The sequence below is a fragment of the Perca fluviatilis genome, chromosome 2, assembly GCF_010015445.1.
Source record: "Perca fluviatilis chromosome 2, GENO_Pfluv_1.0, whole genome shotgun sequence".
Classification (NCBI taxonomy): domain Eukaryota; kingdom Metazoa; phylum Chordata; class Actinopteri; order Perciformes; family Percidae; genus Perca; species Perca fluviatilis.
The window spans coordinates 5862779-5876323 of record NC_053113.1 but is presented as its reverse complement, the minus strand read 5'-3'; the positions used below and the strand labels follow the sequence as shown (position 1 = coordinate 5876323).

General features: G+C 37.5%; 2 protein-coding genes across 2 annotated transcripts; both read left to right on the top strand.

The window, feature by feature from the left end:
- Positions 1 to 1373: 1373 nt before the first annotated feature.
- On the top strand, positions 1374 to 2526 carry LOC120549493 (olfactory receptor 2A14-like). Its single transcript, XM_039786470.1, has one exon. It carries the CDS (start codon positions 1374 to 1376, stop codon positions 2304 to 2306), a length of 933 nt encoding a protein of 310 aa, XP_039642404.1. The 3' UTR covers positions 2307 to 2526.
- A 9512-nt stretch (positions 2527 to 12038) lies between these two features.
- LOC120549514 (olfactory receptor 11A1-like) lies at positions 12039 to 12965 on the top strand. Its single transcript, XM_039786507.1, has one exon. The coding sequence runs from the start codon at positions 12039 to 12041 to the stop codon at positions 12963 to 12965; it is 927 nt and encodes a 308-aa protein (XP_039642441.1).
- The last annotated feature ends 580 nt before the right edge of the window (positions 12966 to 13545 follow it).

The window sequence follows — 13545 nt, the reverse complement described above, 5'->3', positions numbered from 1 at the left end:
ATCTCGTACATTTGCCATATTATGGACATAATGTGGAAAAATATTGTTTTTTCAATTAAAATTAAGCCCTATGTTCCCACAGCCCTATGTTCCCACATTTCTAAGATTTTTTCCAAAATTAAGCCCTATGTTCCCACATTTACTTTTTCATAAATTTGTATCAAATTTTGTAGCCAATTACACCCAAACTATTATCCAGTAGCAATGGACTAAAGATGGAATGTAATGCTAACCCTAACATAGGGCCTAATTAAGAAAACTCTTAGAAATGTGGGAATATAGGGCTGAGTGAACATAGGGCCTTATTTTCAGTGAAAAAAAAAAATCTTAGAAATGTGGGAACATAGGGCTGTGGGACCATTGGGCTGTGGGAACATAGGGCTGACCCTGTTATTTTAATCATTGAAAACTATGTCTTATTTAGAAAGAACATTTAACATCATGTTTGATCAGTTTTTGACAGCTCTTATGTGTATTGGATTAATCAGACAAGGTGAAAATGAGAAGAGCCTTCTGTGTGCGCTCTCAATCGTTTATTTACCTGTTCGCAATGCGTGGCGACAGTGCCTTTAATACCGAGTTAGACGAGTTCCTGCTTTGATCTCACCATAACTACCATGACACTAGAGGGCGGCGCTGCCTACCAATAAACGTAAATATGGGTTGTAAATACTGCTTGTGGAGGACAGTCTCAGTTTTAACGGTGCTATTTCTTCATCTGTCCTTTTACGTGTATTTGTCATAGTTTGTGAATCACACTATATTTCAGCCTTTTGTATAAAAGTTTCTACATATAAATTAGGCCTTTTAATATTGACAAATAATTACTCGGTTATCAAAAATAGTTTCCGACCAATTATTTGTTGAGCAACTAATTAATTAATAACTACAGCAATATGTAATATTAAAGAAATAATCAATAAGTGTTATCATGCTTGTTTTGTTTCTTGTTTGACCTATGTTGTTTTTTAATATGATCAGAGTAGATGTTCAGACATCAGTTAGATGTGTCCCGTGGTAATGACGCCAGACAGCTGATGTGCACACCCTCTGACTTGAAGAGTTTAAAAGAAGCAGACACAGAGTTTCAGTGCAGTTCAGCTGCAAAGTAGACACAGCATGACTGCAGCTAGACAGCTGATGAAAGTAAGGATTCATGCAATGTGATTAACTGTGTTCTGTCATTTCTAACCTTAACATTATATTGACTTTAAATAGTGGAAATGGTAAATTTGGAGAATCTGTGTTTTTGAAAGAATTTATGTCTTTATTGCTTGCTGGCTGAATACTGCTTGTGTTTAATGTTTGATTTCTGGAAATCTCAAACTGTTCATCCTGTGCAAACTTGAAAGGTTGTGTTTTGAACCAAACGGATGATCATGTTAAACTCTACACAGGTTTCATATTTCACTTTTGGTGCATACTTTGATATTGGGCTCTTTAAATACTTATTTTTTCTGATTATTATGTGTTTTTATGCTTTAATTATCTGTGCCAATCTATTGCTGATTGTGGTTATCTGTAAGAACAGAAGCTTACATGAACCTATGTACCTTTTTCTGTGCAGCCTGTTTGTAAATGAACTGTATGGTAGTACAGGGTTGTTTCCATTCCTTCTGGTTCAGATCCTCTCTGACATTCACACTGTTTCTGCTCCCTTCTGTTTCCTGCAGATTTATTGTTTGTATACATATGCAGCTATACAATTTATAAATTTATCTATCATGTCTTATGACCGATATCTTGCTATCTGTTATCCTCTACAATATAACACACGTATGACATTTAACGCGGTTGCCGTGCTTATTGCTCTAACATGGTTACTTCCATTTTTTGCAACTGCTGTCCCGATATTTTTAAGTTCCTCTTTACAGCTGTGTGGGAACATCATTAACACAGTTTACTGTAACAACTATTATGTTGTCAAACTGGCCTGCTCTGAAACTAGAGTGAACAACATTTATGGACTCATTTATATGTGTCTTGTAGTCTTTGGTCCTCTCATTTTAATCCTGTACACTTATATGAAGATCCTTAAAGTGTGTTATTCTGGTTCTAAACAGACCAGACAGAAAGCTGTCAGTACCTGCACACCTCACCTCGCTTCTCTGATCAACTTTTCCTTTGGTTCTTTCTTTGAAATAGTACAGAGCAGATTGGATATGAGCAGTGTACCCATGATGTTGCGCATTTTTTTGTCATTATACTTCCTGACCTGCCAACCAATCTTTAACCCTTTAATGTATGGACTGCAAATGTCTAAAATACGTAGTTTATGTAAAAGTCTCACCTTTGGTAAGATGTAAACTGATGTGTAAAAGCAACTTGCTGGTTGGCAACCCTGTGAATGAATTTGTAGGATAATGATGACATTTAGTTCTGTTGTGAGAACCGGTGGAGAAACAGGCAGGTGTCTTGGCATGTGATTGGCTAATGATACCTAAGCTTTCACCACCGCAGCCCTCTCCCTCTGAAACATACATCCTTCTGTAACTGTACTGACCTGGACACATTCCAATCATTTCATCAAAACCTACCTCTTTAGATTATCCTTTACACTCTTATAATATTACCATTCCCCTGCTGTTATTTGCTGGTTTTATTGTTTCACTTGCTTTTAATGTGCTATGTTGTAAATTGTCTTTGAGTAACTTGAAAAACACTATATAAATTATAACTGTCATACATATTATTTCTGTTATTATTTAACATGCCTATGTTAATTAGGAACTAAAGTAATTTTTTGCGTTGCACAGGAGAAACACACACAGGGTGAGAAGTTATTCTCCTTGTGTTGATGACAAGAGTTAAACCTGTTTTGAGCGAAGAAGTAAAGAATAGGTTTTTCATTTTTGTTTTTTGAACCGGGGTATTTTCAAGTGAAGTCATTCCCTCTTAGCCAGCAGGGTATGTGTATTACGTTTGTATTTCTTGAGTTCTATTTTTATTTACCTCTTTATAATGTATGTGAAAGTGTTTATCTTTGACATTGTCATACTGTAGTTTGACGATGGATGTGATGGCAAGTGCAATAAATCCATCAGTAACCAGAACCATGGTGTCGTTTATTTCCCGGAGGGAGTGATATAAATAAAATGTAATATTATTGTTTATGCTAGAGGTAGGGGAAAATATTTATACACCATAGTATCACAATATTTTCAGTGGCAATACTGTAGCCATACACCGATCTTTTAATATATAAATTACACATGAGAATGTATCTTTTTTAGATTTGATCATTCATTCATTCATGACAGGTTTTCTTGACATCTTTGGTCAGGATTAAAATCCCATTTTGAACAAATAAAAGTGAAATGAGATGAACAAACCTTTTTAAATAAAACAGATGTTGACAAAGATTTTCTTTGGGCACATAATTTGAAGTTGGAAAAAGGTAATACATTGCATTATACCTCTTGTGATTCCCACCCATACCGAAAGCCCCATCACATCACAACATTTTATAGTTTGCAATCTCATCATATCAGGCTCTAAGAAAACTAAAATTGGTTTTCTAATAATGGCAGGAGTCTGTTTGTGTGGGAACTGCCAGCCCATGGCCTCAGGGGAAAGCCCTCAGGGCCCTGGTACAGAATCTCAACCCTAGGCCTGACATAACATGCCCAACACTGCATCCAGGTCTTGAAGCATGCTGTCAGAATCCCTTTTAGTGCTACAGATAGCCTAAAGGACATGAACTTTAAACAGAAGCGTGGTTCTTTCCAGGCCAGAAGACATAAATAGATTTAGGGAAGAAATAATCTACTTCATCACTCTGTTGACTTTTTTCAATTATCCAATTTCTGATACAAATAAAATAAACTATTCTATTGCAGATGAAACTAACAAAATGCATTCATAAGAAAGAAAAAGGAAAAAGACTGTGTTCATGTTTCTATATTTAGAAATCTTTAGGATCAATATTTGTGTGTTATTTGTATTTTGTTATTTATGACACAATTTAAATACTTTTATTAATGATTATAATTTGACTTCCAGAAACGTTTTAGCTTAGGTTGTACTGACTTTAGTGATATGAACCATTTGAAGACACTCCAAGAAACAAAAATACCAATGTAAGCATTTCTGTTGCAGAGTTTCAAGGGTTAAATCATATACTTGTAAAGTTGACTTTACTATATTGTTGCCTCTAAGAAGTTTTAGATAGTAGATACAATAAATTGCAAATATTAAAACAGAATTTGAGTGATTTTGTGTTAATCTATTACAAATTGCCCGTAATTACATCATCACTATCTATATCACACTTTCTGATGATAGCAGGCAGGTTGTCCACTTGCCACAATAGCCGACGGTGTGGTCATCACAAACGGCTCCAAATACAGACAAAAAACAAGCAGTGCTTATTTCCTGAATCGCTTCCGATTCTGATTCCAAGCTGACGCAATTTGATTCAATATTGATTCATTGAGGGATATTTCAGTCACAGCAATTTAATTGATAGAAAAAAGAGAGTCTCAGAAATATAATGCTGTAAGTTCTACAATGAACCCTCTAACCTGGTGCATTATTAAAAATAATAATGTTTACGTTAAGAATTCACCCCAGAGCAGTTACATTAATGTACTTTTTTATCTAACATGAACACACTACAGCATTCGAAACAATAAAGACACATCTGTAAAAATGGCTGTTTTTCCCTCGCCAAACTTTGACCTATCTTTGGAGTGTTATTTAGCATGAAATGGATTCCTTAGATTGTCTACCTTGATATGATACCAATATCTTCACTCTAGCTTTAAAACAGAGCCTATTAAAAGATCCATCTTGGAATTTTATGAATCAATATCGTGTCATTGAAATTAAGATTGATTGAAATCAGAAAATCAATTGTTTTTATCCCACTCCTAATAACAAGGGTGGCTGTCAATACAATTTCATGACATTTTATTAAGTTGTGAGGGAAGCGGTAGCAATAATTCTGCAAGTGTGGACTGCTCCTGCAAAACGTAAATGTAGATCGTAACTACTGCTTGTACAAGCGATCGATGGGTTTTAACGCAGCTATTTCTTGTTCTTTAATGTGAATTGGTTGTCTTCAAGATTTTTCCTTGCTCAGAATTGGCCTTTGAGGAGACAGAGCAGGGATCCAGTGGTCTTACCCCAGGAAATATAATTTAATTTCCTTCATTCCGATTCATTTCTATGCACCAAATAAAAGTTGGAAACAAAATTCAGGAGGCAAGTTACAATTTAGAATATATTGGAATTGAATGCAGAAAAGGGGGCTTTCAGATCAGGGACGTGGGCCAGGATCAGATAAATGTAGTGCAGTACCTGTCCAGCAACTGTCTAGCCCCTCCCCCTCCGCTCATTCAAAGCAGTCTAAAACAGGGTCTGATTCAAGGTACAGTTCCCAGAATGTAATGCATATGTAATATCCTATGAGACCACAATATGGCAGCATAAAGCAACTTTCAAATCACATCATTCTCCATCTGAAGTTACATTCTGATAATTATTTTCATTATTAATCTCATCTATAAAATATCTGAACATATTGGAAGATTTATTCATATAATTAACTGCTGAGAAGTTTAATTTATATTAATTTAATTTAATTTATAATATAGACCAAACTTTAAAAACTATATTAACTCTAAAAACATGATGAAGCAAATAAAACATTCTCAAAAAGGTCATCATCACTTTGTCACTGTTGTACAAGGCTACTGTAGTGGGAATCATCTGAAAAGGCCCTAAAGCCAGACTAATCTGACTCCTGTTATTTAATTCCCACACCTTATTTTATTGGACTTAAGTACACAAGGAACAATCAGACACGATGAGTTCAGTCAGCCAAGTTTACTGAGTCCAGCATAACAGTTTCAACACAGCTGTGGTTTCACAACACAGAGACTAAGTTTCCCTAGCTACATAAATTCGGGGCCCGGTCCACCAAGAACTTGTCTGAAGTGAGCCCCGTTCTATTCCTTCCCTTAAGCTGTTATCCTCCCCTCATAGGGGGTTGCTTCTTGTTTCTAGGCATATACTTTTATTTTTTTAAGATTATTTTTGGGGGCTTGACAGTGGATAGACATGAAAGGGGGAGAGAGATGGGGGATGACACGCAGCAAATGGCAGCAACCCGCGCCAATGCAAGACTCAGCAAACATGGGGCGAACGCTCTTACTGGGTGAGCTAGAGGCTGCCCCGGCATATACTTTTATATTCACACACACACGCCAGGGTTGGGCCCTCTGTGTGGTGCAACTTTCTCTTCTGTTCTCATACATAACTGTCTTTCCTGTTTTTCTGCTTATCTGTCTGGTACACAATGCACTTTTATGCCATATTAGGCCTAAACTATAATTAAAGGTTTAAGCTAAACCATCTGTGCGTCAGAGACATTTCCTTGCACAGGGAGTGCAGATGTGCCTCGCCCGGAGTACTTGTAACCACTTCCTCAATGACTGCACGCGGCTCTTTTGCAATGAGCACAAATACAACTTTAACTGCTAATATTCTACACTACATTCATATTAAAAATATTATTTAGCAGGATTCACTGTTGACTTTAAGGATTTACTTGCCTCAATACCTAAAGGTAAAGGTTGATTGCAGGCTATTCTCCTTCCCAGGGCGTCAAATACCAACGCTTAGTTACAGTCCTTAGCGTTTTGATAGGGTTCAACATTAAGCATGGAACGATGGCAAGTGGCCACAAAACGTTACTCTGTGGCCACCAAATATCCCGAGTAGGTGGCTCGCTGTGGCCACCATGCAGTTTTCTCTTGAGAAGGAGACCAGTATGTAGCGTTCCTTTTGTTTTTGTAACGATTTGTACAATTCAGAACAGCCACTCTGCAATGGAGGCTATTTTTTATTTATTTTTTATTTTCCTCTGCATATAAGTGTTTAAGACCTGGTACACATTGGCTTCTTCCAGGCATTACCAGTTCACCCCTTGCTACACATTTAGATTAACCGGGTCAGTGATTTGAAGATAGGATTTCTAGAGCCGGTCATTGATCTTTGGCCATAAAATGTTCATGTACCAACTACCCTTATGAATTGCTCTCTGCTTGAATATGATGTTCCTTATGGACAATGTGACTTACACAGAGGTCTATTAGCAAAGCACCTCAGTTTCCTTTCAGTGACGTGCAGGGGCATAGAGGTGAAGGTGAATGCATTGGTATTTACGGTGGCCGACAGGGGCAAACGCCCTGCAACTTCAGAAAACACATGCAAATAGACAAAACACAAGCAAATTAAGAAAACAACTTCATTAATTTGACAACACATGTGCAGCATTCAGCAAACGCGCTGCATATACACACAACACAACCAAATATACAAACGCGCTGCAATTAAAAACGATGCAAAAAGAAAAACAACTTCATTAATTTGACAACACATGCGCATCATTCAGCAAACGTGATGCAAATACACAACACAACCAAATACATAAACGCGATGCGAATAAAAAACGATGCAAAAAGAAAAGCACACAAACCCCGAAAACAAATGCAAAAGAAAAACACTGCATCCAAATTCCACAACGGAAGTTCTCCAGACAGGGAACAGCTGATCAGCTGGATTTTCGACCCCTTTTCTGCCTTTTTATTAGAGTCGGGTATGGCTGCATAGTAAAAAGAGAACTCCTGTCTCATGCCCTTATTAATAACATAATATAATATATTAGTAATATACAGTCTCTTCTCCCGTCTCAGCCGGGAGGCTGGTGCCGTGCTTGAGCTTCGACCTTTCAAAATAAAAGCTCGCGTTTGGTCGGCTCGTCTTCCTTTGGTGTTTTGGATGATTTTGAACTAAACAGTACGGCAATCATGCTAATGAATACCATAACTTTTTCAGGGATGTATTAGGCCTACTTACAACACAATGGAGCAAGCAAAGCAGTTTTGTGTTTATTTGCAGGCGGGATTTATTCAGTTTGATAAACGGTAAATTGGCTGGTTTTTTAAACATGGAGGGATTATAAATAGTCTGTTTTTTGTATTTCAAGAGCGAATTGCTCCACAATATGAATACAGATTGGTCACTTATTTTGTTGTATAATCACAATATTACACATGATGAGGTCTACACTTCAGTGATGCGCTTTCGGACCAGGAAATTAAACCCTCTTATTTAATGTGGCTTAAACAAACGTCAACGTTAAACACTGATGCAGTTTTAAATGTCTTATTACCACGAGTTTACAGACACGTCTCTGCTGATTGAGTATCAGCTGTGACCCGAGCCGAGACACACACCCAACGAGAGAAAACATATCTCAAACATAGACTTAATATTTACAGTCTGTGAGCTCACCGTTGCACACCGTTCTGAGATTGAACGTCTCTCTCTCTCTCTCTCTCTCTCTCTCTCTCTCATAGACTATGCTCTCCCCCCAGCCCCCTCCCCCCCAAAAAAAATCAGCTGTGCCACTGCTAGTGTAATATTTTGATTATACAACAAAATAAGTGACCAATCTGTATTCATATTGTGGAGCAATACGCTCTTGAAATACAAAAAATAGACTATTTAAAATAGTCCCTCCCTGTTTAGTAAACCAGCCAATTTACCGTGGGATTTATCAAACGGAATAGCCTAAATCCGGCCTGCACATAAAGACAAAACTGCTTTGCTTGCTCCATTGTGTTGTAAGTAATACATCCCTGAAAAAGTTATGGTATTCATTAGCATGATTGCCGTACTGTTTAGTTCAAAAACATCCAAAACACCAAAGGAAGACGAGCCGACCAAACGCGAGCTTTTATTTTGAAAAGTCCCTCCAGAGGTCTGGAGAACTTCCGTTATGGAATTTGGATGCAAGCGTTTTCTTTGCATTTGTTTTCCGGGGTTTGTGGGCTTTTCTTTTGCATCGTTTTTTATTCGCGCGCGCGTTTATGTATTTGGTTGTGTTGTGTATTTGCATCGCGTTTGCTGAATGCTGCGCATGTGTTGTCAAATTAATGAAGTTGTTTTTCTTTTGCATCGCTTCTTTTTTCGGGGTTTGCTTTCCTTTTTGCATCAATTTTAATTGCAGCGCGTTTGTATATTTGGTTGTGTTGTGTGTATATGCAGCGCGTTTGCTGAATGCTGCACATGTGTTGTCAAATTAATGTAGTTGTTTTCTTAATTTGCTTGTGTTTTGTCTATTTGCATGTGTTTTCTGAAGTTGCAGGGCGTTTGCCCCTGTCGGCCACCGTAGGTATTACTTCTAGACACAACTAGCAAATCGAAATCACTCTTTGTGCAAAACTGTAAACACATTGTCATTCACAAAGCACATGTAGCATTGTGGTGCACACAACTCAAAATGGCACAACACAGCCCCCAAAAGTGAAACACAAGCAACACACTGTTGTCATCGGTAACACACAAGCACTCAAAATTGAACATACCTATTTCAAATCAGTAATGTGTTGCACCTAATCAGTAATCAGGATATAAAGCCATGTCAAATCCAAATGGCATGTGTGATTTTCACAATGGAGGGCAGGAGAGAAGGTGGAAGTGGAAGTGGAAGTGGACGAGGACGAAGAACATCAAGAGCTTTCATTTCCAATGAAGTTAGAGCAACAATCATAAACCATGTTCTGGTTCATGGAATGAGTATGAGGGAAGCAGGACTATGTGTTCAACCAAACATAAGCAGGTTCTCTGTGGCCTCCATTGTCAGGACATTCAGAGAAGAGAACAGGAAAGTGGACTATCATTTGTGGTCCCTCAAACGTACAGTACAGTATGTACAGTTGTGGAATGTCTCAGTAAATTACTGTAACATATCTCTAGAAATTGGCCCTTTTCTTGTAGTGATATACTTGTATAATATTATTTTATGTATTGTACATATTTGGTGACATTTCAATGCATCAGGCCTGTCTGTACAATTCTAACAAGAGGTTTTATTTGCTAGAATTGAAAGACTGCAACATGCCGGTGGAAGGAGACGTATGTTCTCACAACAGCAGGAGACCATTATTGTCAATATGGTCCTTCAAAATAATCTCATTCGTCTGCATGAAATACAACAGCGAGTTGAGGAAGACAACGTGAATTTTGAAGGAATCAACAGTGTGAGTCTCTCCACAATTGACCGTGTCCTGAAACGCAACCTGATAAGTCTCAAACAATCCTACAGAGCACCATTTGAGAGAAATTCTGAAAGGGTAAAAGAGCTACGATATCAATATGTACAAGTAAGTAATCATGTCCAGAGATTATACAGCACTATTGAGTTACTGTACATCTTTACTGTGTTGAATGTAATGCAGCACATGTATACAGAGTCATGAAGCCTGGAATGCTATGTCATTTACGTTACTTCAAAAATTTATTTTTGTTCATTTCTATAGAGAATGTTTGTTTCAACTGGATTCCATGGAGAGGCCTCATGAGTGCATCTTCTTGGATGAAGCTGGCTTCAATCACACCAAGAGGTGAAGGAGAGGCCGCTACATTATTGGTCAACGTGCCATTGTAGAGTTGCCAGGGTGGCAACGTGACCATATGTGCTGCCATCAGCAGCTACGGGGTTATTCACCGCCATGTAACTCTAGGGCCTTACAACACTGCCCATCTTCTAACGTTTCTGTATGCTCTACAGGAAGCACTACTGAGACGTGAACAGAGAGGTGATGAGCAGGCAGAGCATCCCATGGATGTGGTAATCTGGGACAATGTGAACTTTCACCGTGGTCCTAGAATTCGTGAGTGGTTTGAAAATAAGGTCTATGACAGAAATCCTTATGCACAGGAAAATCTCATTCAGTCAATGGATGCAGCATGTGACAACATTGGAGTGGAAGCGATTCAAGGTTGGATTCGGCATGCTAAAGGATTCTTTCCCCGTTGTTTAGCGAGGGACAGGATTGCCTGTGACGGTGATGAGGTCCTGTGGCCTGACCGGGCCCAGAGGCATGATGCTGAGGCAGAATGACTCCAAGACATTGCTTGCTATCGATCTGCTGCATATTTTGTTTGACTACATTTATGTGTGCAGGATTGTGAAAGTACTTCATAATAAATAGAATTTTCCCCCTGCTCTGCCATGAGTGCAGTGTTTTGTATTTATCTCTGTAGTGTGTAATGACTGCTGTGTAGTGTGTATGCATTAGCTGGATGTATGTGTGTTATCTGGTTTTGGGTAAAGATAACCTAGTTCTGAAGCAATTGTTTGATATAGCAAGACAAGTCAAAGGTTTTGACAGTGTAGCTTAAGTTTGGTGATTTGTGTTTTAAGGTTTTGAGAAAGCGAGAGAAACATTCAAAAAATGTGTTTTTAGCAATTCAGAAATACTGTAATACCAGGTTACATGACTTCCTGCTTTGCTCCCGGCATAACTTCTAAAGCACTAGAGGGCAGCACTGGCTTCCAATAAATGTAAATATGGGTCATAAAAACCGCTTGTAAAAACAACCAATGGGGTCGTTTTTCAGAGGACAGTCTCAGTTTTAACGTTTTTTTTACGTGTATTTGTCATCTTTTGTTAATCACATATTGCAGCTTTTTGTATAAACGTTTCTATATGTAAAAAACAACTATACAAGGCCTATTAATGTTGACAAACACACTAATTGCTTATTTTTTGTTTTACTGACAAAAAATATATTTTTTAATATGGTCAGAGTAGATGATCAGATATCAGTTAAATGTGTCCCGTGGTAATGAGGTCAGACTGCTGATGTGCACACCCTCTGACTTGAAGAGTTTAAAAGAAGCAGACACAGAGTTTCATCTCGGTTTTAAAGCAGTGACAGCGTGACTGAAGCTAGACAGCTGATGTATTCACTGACGCTGACGGATCTGTCATTTATAACCTTAACATTATATTGACTTTAAATAAGGTAAATGGTAAGTTTGAAGAGTCTGTGTTATTGTAAGAATTGATTTCTTTACTGTCTGCAGGCTGAATACTGCTTGTGTGTTAATGCAGTGAGTCCAGTATAAGCGTACATTTAACATTTAAACTAGTTTGATTTCTGCTAATCTCCTACAAAATGTAACATTGTCAATTGTTCATCCTGTGCAAACTTGAAAGGTTGTGTTGTGAACCAAAAGAATGATCATGATAAACTCTACACAGGTTTCATATTTCACTTTTGGTGCATACTTTGATATTGGGATCTTTAAATACTTATTTTTTCTGATCATTATGTGTTTTTATGCTTTAATAGTGTGTGCCAATCTTTTGCTGATTGTGGTTATCTGTATGAACAGAAGCTTACATGAACCTATGTACCTTTTTCTGTGCAGCCTGTTTGTAAATGAACTGTATGGTAGTACAGGGTTGTTTCCATTCCTTCTGGTTCAGATCCTCTCTAACATTCACACTGTTTGTGCTCAATTCTGTTTCCTGCAGATTTTCTGTGTGTATACTTATGCAAGTATACAATTTTTTAATTTATCCATCATATCTTATGACAGATATCTTGCCATCTGTTATCCTCTGCAATATAACACACGTATGACATTTAACAAGGTTACTGTGCTTATTGCTCTAACATGGTCATTACCATTTGTTGGAGATGCTGTCGTGATATCTTTAAGTGCTCCTTTACAGCTGTGTGGGAACATCATTAACAAAGTTTACTGTAACAACTACTCTGTTGTGAAACTGGCCTGCTCTGACACCAGAGTCAATAACATTTATGGACTAATTTGCACTTGTCTTTTAGTCTTTGGTCCTCTCATTTTAATCCTTTACACATACATGAAGATCCTTAAAGTGTGTTATTCTGGTTCTAAACAGACCAGACAGAAAGCTTTCAGTACCTGCACACCTCACCTCGCTTCTCTGATTAACTTTTCTTTTGGGGGTTTCTTTGAAATAGTACAGAGCAGATATGATATGAGCAGTGTACCCATGATGTTGCGCATTTTTTTGTCATTATACTTCCTGACGTGCCAACCGATCTTTAACCCTTTAATGTATGGTCTGCAAATGTCAAAAATACGTAGCTTGTGTAAAAGTCTTATCTTTGGATAAATGTAAACTGATGTTAAAGAACATCTTGCTGGTTGGTCAATTTTTATAGGAAAATGATGTAGAAACTAGAACTAACGACCATCTGTGAGAAACTGAGTTATGTTGTAAGAACCGGTGGAGAAATGTTTAATATGCTTTGTTTTAAATTGTCTTTCAGTAACTTGAAAAGCGCTATATAAATGCAATTTATTATTACTGTTAACGCTAGGGGTAGGGGAAAATATTTATACACCATAGTATCAAGATATTTTCTGTGGCAATACTGTAACAATACACAGATCTTTTAATATATAAATTACACATGAGAATATATCTTTTTTGAGATTTGATCATTCATTCATGACAGGTTTTCTTGACATCTTTGGTCAGGCTTAAAATCCAATTTTGCACAAAGAAAAGTGAAAATAGGTGAACAAACAGAGAAATGTACTTTTTAAAATAAAACAGATGGTTAAATTAAGGGTTAAATCATATACTTGTAAAAAACAAAAAACAAGTAGGGCTGGGCATTCCCACTGATTTCCTGAATCAATTCCAATTCTGATTCACAAGGTCCCAAGTTGATCCAATTTGATTCAAT